Raw genomic sequence first — 18,657 nt, forward strand, 5'->3', positions numbered from 1 at the left:
TGGAGACTTCAGTTACTCTTTGGGGACTTGGGGGGATGGAATGAATTGGGAGATTGGGATGGACACATACACACTACTGGTACTATGTATAAAATAGATAACTAACGAGAACTCTACTGTATAGCACAGGAAACTCTACTTGATGCACTATGGGGTGTAAATGGGAAGGACATCCAACACAGAGGGGTTATAGATGTAAGTATAGCCAATTCACTTTGCTGCATAGGAGAAACTAACACAACACTATAAAGCAACTACACTGATAGAAATTTTAAAAATAAAGAAAATTTACCATTTTAACCAAAAAAATAAGCTACTCTTTGTGGTGGAATGAACTAATTCATCTCTGGCAGGCCAGGCTCTTCTGGAATTTGGAGCGCCAAGATTATTTTAGTTAGATCAATAAATATCTTCATCATTCTACTATTTTGTTCATTTTTGTCAAAATTAAATGTATGCAAAATAGGTTGTTTTAAAGGGCCTCTGAGAGTCCATTATTAAGTGGTAACTAAAAGTGCCCACTTTTTCTTAAATTAAAAGATCCTTGCTCCTTGAAAAAAACACTATGACAAACTGAGACAGTATATGAAAAAGCAGAGACATCATGGATCTTTGCCAACAAAGGTCTGTCTAGTCAAAGCTGTGGTTTTTCCAGTAGTCAGGTATGGATGTGAGGGTTGGACTAAAACGAAGGCTAAATGCCAAATAATTGACACTTTTGAACTCTGGTACTGGAGAAGACTCTTGAGAGTCTCTTGGACAGCAAGGAGATCAAAACAGTCAATCCTAAAGGAAATCAACCCTGAATATTCATTGGAAGGACTGATGCTTAAGCTGAAGCTCCAATACTTTGACCAAGTGATGCAAAGAGCTGATTCATTGGAAAAGACCCTGATGCTGGGAAAGACTGAGGGCAAGAGAAAGGGGAGATGGTTGAGAGGATGAGATGGTTGGATGGCATCTCTGACTCAATGGATGTTAGTCTGAGCAAACTCAAGGAAACAGTAATGGAAAGAGATGCCTGGCATGTTGCAGTATATGGGGTCGCAAAGAGTCAGACACCTCTTAGCAACTGAACAACAACAAAAGTGCCCACAAATTGCATGTGTGTGTGCTAAGTTGCTCAGTCATATACAACTCTGTATATCTGTCAGAATGTATCTATTTGGGTATCAAGAAGCTTATAAGGAACTAGGTCTCAAAAACAGTAATAACTAATATGAAGAGAAAGGAAGAAACACACAGAAGGAGAAAGAAAAATATGGAAAATGAAACATGGAAGAAACAAAGAAATTTAGAGTCTGTTTAAATATCAGCACCTGTGCATAATCCAGCTTCAAAAGCAGGTCCGCCCTCTTTCACCTGTTTAACAAAGATGGTGTCCATGGGTTCCAAGCGGTTTCTTTGTTTTCCTGTGGGAGAAAAAAGACCCAAGGCATGGTTTTACTTCACAATATTTTCATAAAATAGCAAAACGGAAACTATGTTTAACTGAGACAATTAAGCCAAGATCTTTTAATGAAGTGTTAAACACATATCCTGAATTTGAATGCTGAAGTCATTATTAAGAGTATTTCACGAACTCAAACATTTATTTTGCTTCTTTCATAACACAACTGCCACAGCAGCAATGGTTTCCATTTATCAGGAACATTCTGTATGTAAATTACTACACCAAATACTCCCATGCCTGAGAGCTAATTTCCATAGTGAGTAAACATTACTACCACCATGGAACAAAATAGGACACTGAGGCTCAGGGAGATTAAGTAAGTTCTCCAAGATCACAGAGCTAAATTATACAGGTAGTACTCAAGCCTACTGCTTTTTTTTTTTTCATTTGTTCAGTAGTTTATTTTTATCAAGTCTATTGCTTTTTAATACTGCATGGTATTAAGCACTGAAGTCATAATGCTAAGTAAAACAGTTCTTTCCCTTTAGGGATGCTGGAGGGAGACAGACATATGAATGAAGAATGATACTACAGTATTAAAAAACAGAGACAAATACAACAGACAGTCATGGTGATGAGGAGCAGGTGATCAAATGTGAAAGTCAGGACTTCACCAATTGCTATCCATAGACCAGTTCAAGGACTTGCTAAAAATCAATGTTTGAAGTCCAATCAGAAATCTGCTTTGTCAACAATTTTCCCTGGTGATTAACCTACACACTAACATTTAAGAACAACTGACAGTCTCAATACATAGAAGTAAAAAAAAGAGTCATGGCTGGGAGAACGTTTAAAGTAAGTGTTAAGTACGATAAGTACTGAGAGAGGACAAACAGGTAGATACTCAGAATGTGGTCCCCAGACCAGCAGTAGTGACATACCCAAGAAGTGTGTTCAGGTCTACTGAATCAGAAACAGAAGCAGAACACACAGCCCTGACTCTTTAAAAAGAATGTAACTGAGAAAAGAATGCATATACATGTATGGAGTAAATTTAATCCATTTTGTCAGACTGCAATGCTGGGCAAAATTTGCTTGAGTGTCAAATATAAAGAATCCATAATTGTTGTCATAGAAAACTGAATTTTTATCCATTGTACAGGATGCAGGGATCAAGACCACCCCAAAGAAAAGTAACATAAAAAGGCAAAATGGTTGTCTGAGAAGGCCTTAAAAATAGCTGTGAATAGAACAGAAGCGAAAGGCAAAGGAGAAAAGGAAAGATATTCCCATTTGAATGCAGAGTTCCAAAGAATAGCAAGGAGAGATAAGAAAGCCTTCCTCAGAGATCAATGCAAAGAAAGAGAGGAAAACAACAGAATGGGAAAGACTAGAGATCTCTTCAAGAAAATTAGAGATACCAAGGGGATATTTTATGCAAAGATGGGCACAATAAAGGACAGAAATGGTATGAACCTAACAGAAGCAGAAGATGATGAAGAGGTGGCAAGAATACACAGAAGAACTATGCAAAAAAGATCTTCACGACCCAGGTAATCATGATGGTGTGGATCACCAACTTAGAGCCGGACATCCTGGAATGTGAAGTCAAGTGGGCCTTAGGAAGCATCATTATGAACAAAGCTAGTGGAGGTGATGGAATTCCAGCTGAGCTATTTCAAATCCTAAAAGATGATGCTGTGAAAGTGCTGCACTCAATATGCCAACAAATTTGTAAAATGCAGCAGTGGCCACAGGCCTGGAAAAGGTCAGCTTTCATTCCAATCCCAAAGAAAGGCAATCCCAAAGAATGCTCAAACTACCACACAATTGCACTCATCTCACACGCTAGTAAAGTAATGCTCAAAATTCTCCAAGCCAGGCTTCAACAATACATGAACCATGAACTTTCAGATGTTCAAGCTGGTTTTAGAAAAGGCAGAGGAACCAGAGATCAAATTGCCAACCACCATTGGATAATCGAAAAAGCGAGAGAATTCCAGAAAAACATCTATTTTTGCTTTATTGACTATGCCAAAGCCTTTGACTGTGTGGATCACAACAAACTCTGGAAAATTCTGAAAGAGATGGGAATGCCAGACCACCTGACCTGCCTCTTGAGAAACCTGCATGCAGGTCAGGAAGCAACAATTAGAATTGAACATAGAACAACAGACTGGTTCCAAATAGGAAAAGGAGTATGTCAAGGCTAATATATTGTCACCCTGCTTATTTAACTTATATGCAGTGTACATCATGAGAAATGCTGGGTTAGAAGATGCACCAGCTGGAATCAAGACTGCCTGGAGAAATATCAATAACCTCAGATATGCAGATGACACCACCCTTACGGCAGAAAGCAAAGAAGAACTAAAGAGCCTCTTGTTGAAAAGTGAAAGAGGACAGTAAAAATTGACTTAAAACTCAACATTAAGAAAACTAAGATCATGGCATCTGGTCCCATCATTTCATGGCAAATAGATGGGGAAACAGTGGAAACAGTGTTAGACTTTATTTTGGGGGTTCCAAAATCACTGCAGCTGGTGACTACAGCCATGAAATTAAAAGACGCTTGCTCCTTGGAAGAAAAGTTATGACCAACCTAGACAGCATACTAAAAAGCAGAGACATTACTTTGCCAACAAAGGTCCGTCTAGTCAAAGCTATAGTTTTTCCAGTAGTCATGTACGGATATGAGAGTTGGACTATAAAGAAAGCTGAGCACAGAAGAATTGATGCTTTTGAACTGTGGTGTTGGAGAAGATTCTTGAGAATCCCTTGGACTGCAAGGAGATCCAACCAGTCCATGCTAAAGGAGATCAGTACTGAGTGTTCATTGGAAGGACTGATGCTGAAGCTGAAACTCCAATACTTTGGTCACCTGATGCAAAGAACTGACTCATTGGAAAAGACTCTGATGCTGGGAAAGACTGAAGGCAGGAGGAGAAGGGGATGACAGAGGATGAGATGGTTGGATGGCATCACCGACTCAATGGGCATGAGTTTACTAAAACTCCGGGAGTTGGCGATGGACAGGGAGGCCTGGCGTGCTGCAGTCCATGGGGTTGCAAAGAGTCTGACATAACTGAGAGGCTAAACTGAACTGAACCACAAAAGTGACTCAAAAAAAGAAACAGATAAAGCAACATCTATCATCAACTCCTCTTACATATTTAGCTGTTTATTTTGAAAGAAATCCTCTAAAAGTAGTGAATGCTAGCTCTTCTTAAAATGCAAGAAGACACAGTGGAAACTGTTTGTGCTTCCTGCAGGAGACAGGTATCCAAATTTCTTGGTTTGCCACTAGACAGTTCAGCTGTAATTAAGTAAACTTTTTTACTTAAAGAAATCATTACTCTTTCATAGCACAGAGATATGTTTTAACATTCTTGAAAAGTTTCTAGGACTCAAAAAGATAACATATAAATGTGCTCAGCATAGCTTATAACTGAAGCAATTTCTCAGTAAATGTTCATTTCCACTCACAGTGTTTAGATGAAGACTAGTCTTATATTTTCAAGAATTAAAAATTTGAAAGGTCATAAAAATACACCTTCAAAATAGCTATCATTCAATTTTTAAAATTATTTATATTTATCAGATCTCTTCCCAAGGAAACTCTATAAACTCTGTATGTTCAGATGACCTGAAAATATTCTAAATCCTTTGGTCACTTTTGATTAGCTATGACACCCCCAACTGATGAAAGTAAGAGAACTAAATGCTAGTTAACTCCCTACTAAGGAAGAATGTCCTCATTCTGAAGAGATGTCTGTTGAAATACTTAGGGATGAAATATTAGTAATCATCAATTATCATATTTTATTATTATATTGTTACATTTCCATTATTATAATGATAAGGATATCTGCAACATAATTTCCAAATGATTTGAGGAAAAAAAATAAACCTAAGATAGCCACACACTCAGACACATATATGGATGGACAGATAATGCAAATATATCTTAAACATGTTAATTGTTGACTAAGACAGGGCCTTTGTTGTACTTTGAAAATTATAATACAAAGTTTGGAAAATTTTTCTGTATGTGCCAAGTTTTTACTTCACAGAACTTGTCATCCACTACTTACAATTACACATTTATTTCCTTACATGTTGCTTGTTTGTCTCTTCAACTAAAATGAAGAGCAGGGATTTGTGTCATGTTCACTGATGATCATAGACCTAACAATGCCTGGCACAGAGTGGATATTCGATAAATCATTACTCAATAAATGAACAAATTTCGTATTTAAACCTTACATCAAGCTTTCGCTTACAACTAGTTTGAAAGGGGAAAAAAATTATTTTCAATATAAGTCACTTAAATTCAAACACTTAATTCCAAAAAAGTTGGTAATCAGGCTAGGTCCTTATGTAGCCGACTCAACATTCACATTTACTTTTTTCTTGACTAGAGATTTGAAGGTTTAATAAGTTTTGCTGCATCAAGTCAGTGCTTTCATGAAAAGATTTATATAATAAAAGAAAGGACACATTTTTCTTTTTATTAATGATTTGCAGTCCACCATGTCCCAAAAGTGATTATATCACACCTACGTTTAAAAAAACACAAAAATATAAATGACTATTAATGACTTCTACAAAACAGTAAAAAGCTGGCTGGATAGCAATATAGTGACTTCTGAAAGTTCTGATAGGAACTTCCACTTACACAGAATAAATGCAGTTCAAAATAATTTGGTTTTAATTTCTATAAAGAAAACAGTAACGTGGCAATGACTACCACTGTAAGTTCAGAGAGACGTTGCCACAAATCGACCAATCCTTCAATATACTATGCCTGAAAATACATGAAGATGGAGTAGACTAAAAGAAGGGCCAATCTTACAGCAAACACTATTGTAACTAAGAGTTATACTCTGATCCTTCTTGTTCACTTTCCTTCCTAGACTCTCTACAGAATTCTAACTTGCTATTACTACTATAGATGTTATCCAATTTCTTCTGGACAATAGAAAAATTTTCCAGGGGCATCCATTAATTACAGACAGTTTTAATAAGAAATATTCCTCTCTTCAATTTCTATATGCCTTGACTCTAAGTCTTATGTTAAACACATAGTTCATTAATTTTAAGAGTGTCTTCTTTTTAATATATGCTGTCTGCAATTCCACTAGAACTGGAAATCACAAGCATCAAATTTAAAGTCTGTGTTATTTAATCTCTTATGCCTTTGGTTTTTTACAGTTTCTAGATATGCAAAACTAAAAGTCCAACCCTGTGGCAATTCATCAGGAAAATTTGCCCCTTACTTCCCTGTAGGATCATTTGGTGGAGTTGGATGGTTTCCTTGGCAGTTCTTAGTACAAAGTTTCTTTCAATTCTGCATGTGTATTTTATAATTTCTTAGTTTCCTAAAGACCTTATTAAAGTGTCATTTCCTTACCAGAAAAAAAGGGAAATGTGTCTTTTTAGCACACATATGTAACTAAATCTTTCTGTCTTTGAGAAAAGGAAGAAGATGGTGGTGATTTTATGTGAATAAGAATGGTTAAAATGAGCATGTCCTCCAGAAAAGTCCCATTTTATTTTATTTTGCCATTTAACATACAATTAGTAAAGACTTAGATAAGATGTAAAAAGCATACATGAATTTACTTGAAGTCACACTTTGAAATCAGAAAGAATGCAAATACTTTTACATTTCAGTAAATATAATTAGTTGGGGGGAAAACAACTAAAAGAAACAATAATGAATAGGTAGTAGCTGCCATCCAAATGCTGAATGAGCATCCAGGTTGGCATGATTTTTAGTCTCCATATCCAGTATAATGTAGCAGTCAATAGCTTGAGACCTATGACGGGATTATAGGGTTTTAAATCCCAGCTCTACTACATACTTTCCAAGAAGGGTTACTGGAAAATTTATTTTTTTTATTTTAAAATAAATAATTTTATTTATTTAATAAATTTAATAAACTTTAATATTAATATCAGTTAATTAATATTAATTAATTAATATTAATAATTTTAACAAATTATTTAATGTTAATTTAATGATTTTATTATTTTTTATTTTTAAAAATAAAATTTATTTATTTTTGCAGAAGGGTTCTGCAAAAATTATTGTCTATCAGAAATTCAAATTTAATTCAGCATCCTATATTTTATCTGGCAATCCCATCCCCAAGGGGTTTTAAACAAATGATTTATTGGTGCCCCAGTTAACTCATGGGAAAAATGAGAATGATGATCATTTATTTATTTTCACCTGGCAAGGTTGTTGTAAGGATTAGATGAGAGAATCGATTAACATTTATATGCTGCCTCGTACAAGTAGGTTTTTAAGGAATGTTACTACTATGCTAAGTCTGATGATAAACCTTTAGGTTTACTTAGAGAGCAGGGATGAATGAGGCCAGGGACACAGCCCCGTCATACTGTCGGGGAATGATTAAATATTGGTCTAGAGAGGAACGATACAAACTTAACTGCCATATTAGAGGGAAGCTGTAGAGTAGAAACCAAGGACCAAAGAACAACGAAAAAAAGAAGAGAGACTGTACTAAAACATTTCCAGTAACTCTGACACAAACTACAAATCTGTCTTAATTGCTCAGTCGCTCAGTCATGTCTGACTCTTTGGGACCCCGAGGACTGTAGCCCTTCGGGTTCCTCTGTCCATGAAATTCTCCAGGCAAGGACACTGGAGTGGGTTGCCATCTCCTTCTCCAGGGATCTCCCCAACCCAGGGATCGAATCCATGACTCCAGCATCTCCTGCACTGGCAGGAGGATTCTTTACCACTGAGCCATCTAGGAAGCCCAGTATATTAAAGAGATTGGTGTCTAAAAGACAGAAGCTCTAATGACCCTCTTCTTTGGAGAATGCAAAAACCTAAAACAATTGGATTTAAATTGTTTCAAAATTTGAAATATGAAGTACACAGAGCAAGTAGACTAAAGCAAACCGATTATTTTCCGAATCAACAGATTTTTGAACTATACCGGTTACAAACAAGAGCCTGTAATGAAGACACAAAGAGGGACAGATCAGGGAATCCTATAGTTCTCTGTTCCCTATAGGGATAAGAGAAATGTATTTCTTAGCAGTTAAAATAAAAATTCTTTAAACAAAGAAATACCATTTTACATTTCAACCAAAAGCAAAGCAGCAGAAAACAATGGCTATTACTCAGATTGAGATTTTTTTTTATTTTCCTTCTCTCTGAGTTCACAAGCATGTTATCAAACAACTTTTTTAATAAAAACAAATCTGTTTTCATAATGACAGATTGAAGTTTTTTTTTAAATCAATTTCTTTGCTATAAAAAAAAGAGAGACAAAAACAAAGAAATGCTCTATCTCTCTCTACACGAGAAAAGGTTGATGAAACTAAACTGGGCTTAATATGAAAGTTAGATAAGCCTTAGAAGGCATGTGCTCTCCACAAAGGCGGAAAGTTAAAGAGGTCACATAATGGAATGCTAAGGCTCTAGGCATTATTTAAAGAAAATCAATTAAATAGCTCATTGAAATTAAAATCTATTTTTCAGACCCCTAATAATTGAAACCACAATGTAGATTGAGACAGATATATCAAAGTTAAATTTGAAGAATGAAAAATGATCTTTGCTTCTCTTTGCTGGGCTGTAGACTGCTATAGGCGAAGGAAAAAAAAAAAAAAAAAAAAACCCAGGGCGTGAGGAAGCACTTGCTAATAAGCCTAAGTTTAGGAATATGACTCGACTAAGGCAGGGGCGGCGGCCGAGAGGAGCTACCCCACGTCCAAGGAGCGGCGGCTGCGCGAGCGCAGGAGGGCCGAGAGGAGCTACTCCACGTTCAAGGTCGGGAGGGGCGGCCGTGAGGAGCTACCCCTCGTCCAAGGTAAGGAGCTGCGGCTGCGCCTTGCTGGAGCAGCCGTGAAGAGATACCCCACGGCCAAGGTAAGAGAAACCCAAGTGGGACTGTAGGTGTTGCGAGAGGGCATCAAAGGGCAGGCACCCTGAAACCATAATCACAGAAAACTAGCCAATCTGATCACATGGACCACATCCTTGTCTAACTCAGTGAAACTAAGCCATGCCATGTGGGGCCGCCCAAGACGGACGGGTCATGGTGGAGAGGTCTGACAGAATGTGGTCCACTGGAGAAGGGAATGGCAAACCACTTCAGTATTCTTGCCTTGAGAACTCCACAAACAGCATGAAAAGGCAAAATGATAGGATACTGAAAGAGGAACTCCCCAGGTCGGTAGGTGGCCAATATGCTACTGAAGATCAGTGGAGAAATAACTCCAGAAAGAATGAAGGGATGGAGCCAAAGCAAAAACAATACCCAGTTGTGGATGTCACTGGTGATAGAAGCAAGGTCCGATGCTGTAAAGACCAATATTGCATAGGAACCTGGAATGTTAGGTCCATGAATCACGGCAAATTGGAAGTGGTCAAAAAGGAGGTGGCAAGAATGAACGTCGACATTCTAGGAATCAGCGAACTAAAATGGACTGGAATGGGTGAATTTAACTCAGATGACCATCATATCTATTAAGGGCAGGAATTCCTTAGAAGAAATGGAGTCGCCATCATGGTCAATAAAAGAGTCCGAAATGCAGTACTTGGATGCAATCTCAAAAATGACAGAATGATCTCTGTTTGTTTCCAAGGCAAACCATTCAATATCACGGTAATCCAAGTCTATACCCCAACTAGTAACGCTGAAGAAGATGAAGTTGAACAGTTCTATGAAGACCTACAAGACCTTTTAGAACTAACACCCCAAAAAGATGCCCTTTTCATTACAGGGGACTGGAATGCAAAAGTAGGAAGTCAAGAAACACCTGGAGTAACAGGCAAATTTGACCTTGGAGTACGGAATGAAGCAGGGCAAAGGCTAACAGAGTTTTGCCAGGAGAACACACTGGTCATAGCAAACACACTCTTCCAACAACACAAGAGAAGACTCTACACATGGACATCACCAGATGGTCGACACTGAAATCAGACTGATTATATTCTTTGTAGCCAAAGATGGAGAAGTTCTATACAGTCAGCAAAAACAAGACCGGGAGCTAACTGTGGCTCAGATCATGAACTCCTTATTGCCAAATTCAGACTTAAACTGAGGAAAGTAGGGAAAACCACTAGACCATTCAGGTATGACCTAAATCAAATCCCTTATGACAATACAGTGGAAGTGAGAAATAGATTTAAGGGACTATATCTGATAGACAGTGTGCCTGATGAACTATGGACAGAGGTTCGTGACATTGTACAGAAGGCAGGGATCAAGACCATCCCCATGGAAAAGAAATGCAATAAGGCAAAATGGTTGTCTGAGGAGGCCTTACAAACAGCTGTGAAAAGAAGAGAAGTGAAAAGCAAAGGAGAAAAGGGAAGATATTCCCATTTGAATGCAGAGTTCCAAAGAATAGCAAGGAGAGATAAGAAAGCCTTCCTCAGTGATCAGTGCAAAGAAATAGAGGAAAACAAGAGAATGGGAAAGACTAGAGTTCAAGAAAATTAGATATACCAAGGGAACATTTCTTGCAAAGAAAGAAATGGAATTTCTTTTGTTCGATAAAAGGACAGAAATGGTATGGACCTAAGAGAAGCCAGAAGATATTAAGAAGAGGCGGCAAGAACACACAGAAGAACTGTACAAAAAAGATCTTCACGACCCAGGTAATCACGATGGTGTGATCACTCACCTAGAGCCAGACATCCTGGAATGTGAAGTCAAGTGGGCCTTAGAAAGCATCACTACGAACAAAGCTAGTGGAGGTGATATGATTCCAGTTGAGCTATTTCAAATTCTGAAAGACGATGCTGTGAAAGTGCTGCACTCAACATGCCAGCAAATTTGCAAAACTCAGCAGTGGCCACAGGACTGGAAAAGGTCAGTTTTCATTCCAATCCCTAAGAAAGGCAATCCCAAAGAATGCTCAAACTACCACACAATTGCACTTATCTCACACGCTAGTAAAGTAATGCTCAAAATTCTCCAAGCCAGGCTTCAGCAATACGTGAACCATGAACTTCCAGATGTTCAAGCTGGTTTTAGAAAAGGCAGAGGAACCAGAGATCAAATTGCCAACATCCGCTGGATCATAGAAAAAGCAAGAGAGTTCCAGAAAAACATCTATTTCTGCTTTATTGACTATGCCAAAGCCTTTGACTGTGTGGATCACAATAAACTGTGGAAAAGAGATGGGAATACCAGACCACCTGACCTGCCTCTTTAGAAATCTGTATGCAGGTCAGGAAGCAACAGTTAGAACTAGACATGGAACAACACACTGGTTCCCAATTAGAAAAGGAGTACGTCGAGGCTGTATATTGTCACCCTGCTTATTTAACTTATATGCAGAGTACATCATGAGAAACGCTGGGCTGGAAGAAGCACATGCTGGAATCAAGAATGGCAGGAGAAATATCAATAACTTCAGATATGCAGATGACACCACCCTTATGGCAGAAAGTGAAGAGGAACTAAAAAGCCTCTTGATGAAAGTGAAAGAGGAGAGTGAAAAAGTTGGCTTAAAGCTCAACATTCAGAAAACTAAGATCATGGCATCTGGTCCCATCACTTCATGGCAAATAGATGGGGAAACAGTGGAAACAATGTTAGACTTTCTTTTTGGGGGCTCCAAAATCACTGCAGATGGTGACTACAGCCATGAAGTTAAAAGACGCTTACTCCTTGGAAGGAAAGTTATGATCAACCTAGATAGCATATTAAAAAGCAGACACATTACTTTGCCAACAAAGGTCTGTCTGGTCAAGGCTATGGTTTTTCCAGTGGTCATGCATTGATGTGAGAGTTGGACTATGAAGAAAGTTGAGCACCAAAAAATTTATACTTTTGAACTATGGTGTTGGAGAATACTCTTGAGTTTCCCTTGGACTGCAAGGAGATCCAACCAGTCCATCCTAAAGGAGATCAGTGCTGGGTGTTCATTGGAAGGACTGATGCTGAAGCTGAAACTCCAGTACTTTGGCCACTTCATGCAAACAGTTGACTTATTGGAAAAGACCCTGATGCTGGGAGGAATTGAGGGCAGGAGGAGAAGGGGACGACAGAGGACAAGATGGTTGGAGGGCATCACCGACTCGATGGACATGGGTTTGAGTAGACTCCGGGAATTGGTGATGGACAGGGAGGCCTGGCGTGCTGCGATTCATGGGGTCGCAAAGAGTCAGACACGACTGAGTGACTAAACTGAACTAAGGCAGAAGTGATAAATACGAAATTCAAGCTAGTAATTACATCTGGGGGGAAGAGAATAGAAAAGAAATGGTATAGAAAGGCCTTAGTCATATTTATAATAATTTATGTCTTAGAGAAAGAGAGAATGAGGTGTTGTTGACATATTAGGATGACAAAGGTAATTAGCATTTGGAAGTTACATTTCCCCTTTATTTTTCTGTTTGCTTGAAGTATGTTCTAACTCCTTTTAAATTGTTTAGAACAGACTTCTTAAAAAAAGAAGAAAACAGGCTTCTAATTTTCATTTTAGGGGTCTGGTTTTCTAATGGCATACAAAACACTTCTAAGAGCCTAACAGACTGTTTAACATCAAAAATCCACATGTATCAATGATGAAAAAAATCCTACATGAAAATTAAGTAGAATCCAATTTAAGAGGATTGTCATGGCAGACTACTGGGCCCTTTTCCCTTCTCTTCCCTGTAAAGGCAGAAGCACTAAGAGAGAAAGAAAAAAAAAAATCGCATTCCAGTTTTCTAAACCTAGGTGTTTCCAAACTTCCACTGAAGACAACTCTCATTTCCATAGTGGTGGCTAGTACTTTAAAGTATAGCTCCCAGGCCTCCAATCTGTTGTCCAACAAATTTCACGAGCTTTAAAGTCCAAATTCCAATAGTCTCTAGACAATGTCAGTATAAAGTCACCTGTCAGGTCTCAATCACATTTCATCCATTATAAGTAAACACACACTTGCGAATCAACCTCATCTTCAAAGAACATCAAATGGAACACAGCAAAGCAATAAAATCTGCTAAATATTAAAATACAGATCATGTTCTAACTTAATCACAACAAACTTTCTTTCTACTCTCACCAGTCTAATTTTTTTGTTTACTTTTTAGTGTGGAAAATGTCCAGAATTTACAAAAGTAGAGAAAAACAGTAGAATAACCTTTGATCATGAATATAATTTAAATAATTATTTAAAACTTGTCATCTTGTTTCATTTACACTCGAATTGTCTTCCTGAAGTATTTTAGTGTAAATCCTAGGTATCATGTCAATTCATTCATAAATACTTTAAATACTTCAGCATGATTACTAAACATATCAGAGCTTTACTTCCTGCTCCTTGGAAGAAAAGCTATGACAAATCTAGACAGCATATTAAAGAGCACAGGTATCACTTTGTCAACAAAGATCCATATAGTTAAAGCCATGGTTTTTTCAGTAGTCATGTACAGATGTGAGAGTTGGACTATAAAGAAGGCTGAGCACCAAAGAATTGATGCTTTTGAACTGTGGTGTTGGAGAAGACTCTTGAGAGTCCCTTGGCCAGCAAGGAGATCAAACCAGTCAATCCTAAAGGAAATCAATCCTGAATAGTCATTGGAAGGACTAATGCTAAAGCTGAAGCTACAACTCATTGGACACCTGATGCAAAGAGCTGACTCATTGGAAAACATTCTGATGCTGGGAAAGATTGAGGGCAGGAGGAGAAGGGGGTGACAGAGGATGAGACAGTTGTATGGCATCACTGACTCAATGGATATGAGTTTGAGCAAGCTCCGGGAGACAGTGAAGGACAGGGAAGCCAGGTGTTCTGCAGTTCACGGGGGTCACAAAGAGTCGGACGTGATTTAGTGACTGAACAACAATGAAGGAAAGATAAAATCTGTTCACAGCTCTCCATACTACAAAGTTATCTTGCACAATGTGTAGCATATAAACTGACGACAAACCCGAGACTTCCTTACCTCAATCTCCCTGACAGCCTACCTAAGATTAATGAAAATTATTTCATGACAGAAATGTTAGCACCAAAAGCTATGAAATAAATTTAGGAAGGTCTCGCATGTAAAATCACACACACAAAAAAAACCTAAAATTAAGTTCTGGAACAAGTTTTCCACTCTCAGTGGAACGCTCTACCTATGTATTCAAATTCAGTGAGGTCCTATATACAAGAGAATATACAGCACATGAAAATCTCTGGAACACACAACAGTGTCTGGCATACAGTGGACGTTCTGTAAATATTACTGCTGATTGTTTCAAATTAAAGTCCTGGTAAATGCCAATAGCAAGACTGCCCAAAATCAACTCAGAGACTTGTTTCAGGAACAAAGCTATTACTGTTCAGTTCAGTTCAGTCGCTCAGTCGTGTCCGACTCTTTGCGACCCCATGAATCGCAGCACGCCAGGCCTCCCTGTGCCACTGATCTGTATGATTTCTCTGAAATAAGAAGGAAAATGCTGTCACTGAATAGTAGTTTGAGTACAACACCACTAGGTGTCAGCTGCGAACCATAATTTTCCAGCATTATAAATCTCCCAGTCAAGAAATACTCTGGAGGGTGTTATTCATTCAACAAATATTTACTGAGCTCGGACAACAGACAACTTGCCAGGAGCTGATTACTCTGCGACGAACAAAACGGAACTGGAATCTGTCTTCTGGAGTATTTGAAGTTTCTGCAACATCATTTTTTTCCCCTCTCTGAAGCTTCAGGAATTTCACAAAGTATGTATTGCATGTGGATTCACAGTCCTGTTATTCCAGTTGTACAAGATTTTAAGTTCTCTGAAAACCCAGAAAAATGTGCCGCCGTGCACTGACCACAGGCAACTATCTTTCCATTTCTGACCATACCACTGCCCGACCACGTAACTGATAAAACCTGCCCATCTTTCTTCAAACCCTTAGTCCTCTCTAGTCTTCAAGACTCTCCAGTCTCCCTCAGAAATCACTTTCTCATAAGTTTACCCACAGATCAGTATTACAACCAAAGTCACCAGCAACCTCAACTTCCTCTCCCCCTTGACCTTCCAAAGCATTCCACTTGTCAGGGTCCAGCTATGGACAGTGCCAAGCAGACCTTCCCTCTGCTCTTGTTCTTGGTGCGATGTCAACTGAGTGAGACTGCGTAACCCACTGATTTAGAGTTCCCCAGTTGAGCTAAGCGTTTGACACTGCTGACTAGAGTCTCTTGCTTATACTGAATATTTTAATTCCCTTTCCCTTGAGGTTGCCATATCAAGCTTCTTATAACCTTCGAGGACTTGCTCTGCCACCTTGATTCCTCACACTGTTTAGATAACTGTATCTCTTACTTCACTCTATCTCAACTACTGTATCCTCATTTTTTTTTCTTTTAAAAAATCTTTTCCAACCCATACCTCTGCTTCCCTGGTGACCCAGTGGTAAAGAACCTGATTGCCAATGCAGGAGATGAGGGTTCAACCCCTGGGTCAGAAGGATCCACTGGAGAAGGAAATGGCAACCCACCCCAATATTCTTGCCTGGAAAATCCCAAGGACAGAGGAGCCTGGCAAGCTATAGTTCATGGGGTTGCAAAGAGTCGGACACAACTGAGCAACTAAACTGCAAAAACACCCTTACTTCCCTTTGTTCTATCTCAGGTGAGGATTTACTTACCAGTATTCTTCAGGACTTTGCTCCCCAACTGTAAAACCAATCTCTTTCTTCTTCTCTCCAGATCTCGTAACACACAAAAGCTTTCCAAACTTAAAAAAAAAGACAACAGAACTTCTCCCCGCACTGCCACACAGCTACCATCTCTCATTCTCCATCCCTTCATTTTCTTACTTCTTAAAGAATAGTCTATACTCACACCTACCTTCATTTCTTTAGTTCTAATCCACGGTTTCTCAGACATTGACAAGAATCTTTGGGGGACAGCACACCCACCCCCACCTCCCACCCATTCCCTGATCTAATTCACGTCACAGCCCGCTGACATACCTGATTCCCTCTGCCCACTGCACTGAAACTGTTCTCGGTAACTTTACCAAGCTGCTGCTTGTCAGTTAGATCAGATCAAGCGCTATCTTTTTAGTCTACATCCTAAAGAATCTTCTAGGATGAACGACAAGTTATCCACCCTCCCCTAAAATGATCATCTCTTAATTAGCAAGCCATCAACTCCTGCTGGTTGCCCTATACCTTCCAAAATTTATTATCAGATTTCCTTTCTTCTTTCTCTGACCAGCTCTAAGATGTTGCCTTCCCTAGGGTTCTACCTTTATGCTGGATGTCATCATGCTCTCTGATTGTGTTTATGACTAGTGCTGAACTGTAGCATACATAATGATGACTTCCAAATTTATCTGCAACTCTCACCTCTCCTTATGAGCTCCACTTCCAAAACTTCAACTAGGTACTGAACATTCTACAGGAATTAGAAATGTTGTTGTTGTTGTTGTTGTTGTTAATGTAGAGTCACTAAGTGGTGTCCGATTCTTTGCAACCCCATGGACCTCAGCATACTAGGCTTCTCTTTCCTTGACTATCTGCCAGAGTTTGCTCAAACCCATGTCCATCGAGTCGGTGATGCCATTCAACCTTCTCATCCTCTGTCGCCCCCTTTTCCTCCTGTCCTCAGTCTTTTCCAGCATCAGGGTCTTTCCAGTGAGTTGGTGCTTTCTTTGCATCAGGTGACCAAAGTATTGGAGCTTCAGCTTCAGCATCAGTTCTTCCAATGAATATTCAGGGTTGATTTCCTTTAGGATTGACTGGTTTAATCTCCTTGATATCCAAGGGACTCTCCAGAGTCATCCAGCACCACAATTCAAAAGCATCAATTCTTCAGAACTCAACCTTTTTTATGGTCCAACTCTCATATTCATACATGACTACTGGAAAAACCATAGCTTTGACTGTATGTAACTTTGAAGGCAAAGTGGTGTCTCTGCTTTTTAATATGCTATCTAGCTTTGTCATAGCTTTCCTTCCAAGGTGCAAGCATCTTTTAATTTCAAGGCTGCAGTCACCATCTGCAGTGATTTTAGAGCTCAAGAAAATAAAATCCATCACTGTTTCCACTTTTTCCCCAACTATTTCCCATGAAGTGATAGGACTGGATGCCATGATCTTCATTTTGAATGCTGAGTTGTAAACCAGCTTTTTCACTCTCCTCTTTCACCCTCATCAAGAAGTTCTAACTTATCCCAAATTAAACTCTTTTCCCCGGGGAAGGAGGAGGGTGTGTTTCCCTTCTGTATCCCTCAATCAATGGTACCTCCATTCATCCACTCACTCATACCAGAAAAACCAAGCAAAAATCACAATTCATCTTTAACCGGTGACATACTACCCCCAAGTCCTACCACCAAAGTTGGGCAAATACAATTTCTAAATACCTCTGAAATCTGTTCTCAAATGCTGGTTTTCCTTTGACCTGATAAAATCCTATTCAGCACAAGCGCACCCTACCTAAGAAACCCTTTCCTGGTGGTTGGATGAGTCTCCACGCTCAGACCCTGCCACAGTTGTGCAGGCTTCTTTTTTCCCACACTCTGTAACTCTTTTACACCTTCATCTTCTATCATCCTATAGAGTTATTAAATGTATATAGGCCAGGAACTGTTCTGTGTTTAAAGAAAAAAGTAACAGACAAAGTAAAATTAGGAGGGCTTTCCTGGTCATCCTGTGGTTAACACTCTGTTTCCAAGGCAAGGGGTGTGGGTTTGATTCCTGGCCAGGGAACTAAGATCCCACATGCTGTGCAAGGTGACCAAAATAAACACATAAATAAAAGCTCACTGAACTGTAATACCTAAAAAAGATTTAAAAAATAAAGTTGGGAATTCCCTGGCAGTCCAGTGGTTAGGGCTCTGAGTTCCCAATTCCTGGTCAGGGAACTAACATGCTACATGCTATGTAGCCATAAATACATACAAACAAATTATTTTTAACATTTAAAAAATAGTAATAATCTTTCCACGCGACAATCCAACTGAGGCAGAAAAACGTCTGAGAAAAAAAGTAGGAGGCGGGATGGTGAAAGGTGTGAAGGAGAGAAATGAGCAGGGTGAGAAGGGGCGGAGAGGAGAGGCGGGGTGGGAATGCTATTTTTAGGAAACAGGCAGGGAAGTCCTCTCCAGCAGGTGACATCTGAATCACTAGCTAAAGGAAGTGAGATTAGAGGCCATATTGCTCCCTTCCCAGCAATTAGTTTAGTGACTGGCTCATGGCGATGACTCAACAAATATCAGCTAAGAGAATGAATAAACAACAGGAAGGATATTTCTAGACTTAATGCATTTAGCACTCATACGCAAAATATT

General features: G+C 39.0%; 1 protein-coding gene across 2 annotated transcripts in view; it reads right to left on the reverse strand.

Moving 5' to 3' along the window:
- The window catches only part of ARHGAP21 (Rho GTPase activating protein 21), a 129,414-nt gene that overhangs the window by 43,805 nt on the left and 66,952 nt on the right, over nucleotides 1-18,657 (reverse strand). For both annotated transcript variants that reach the window (XM_065921104.1, XM_065921105.1), the window contains exon 5: nucleotides 1,320-1,412. In XM_065921104.1, the coding sequence (XP_065777176.1) occupies nucleotides 1,320-1,412 (93 nt within the window). The remainder of the gene's footprint in view (nucleotides 1-1,319; nucleotides 1,413-18,657) is intronic.

The sequence above is a fragment of the Muntiacus reevesi genome, chromosome 2 (genome assembly GCF_963930625.1).
Source record: "Muntiacus reevesi chromosome 2, mMunRee1.1, whole genome shotgun sequence".
Lineage (NCBI taxonomy): Eukaryota > Metazoa > Chordata > Mammalia > Artiodactyla > Cervidae > Muntiacus > Muntiacus reevesi.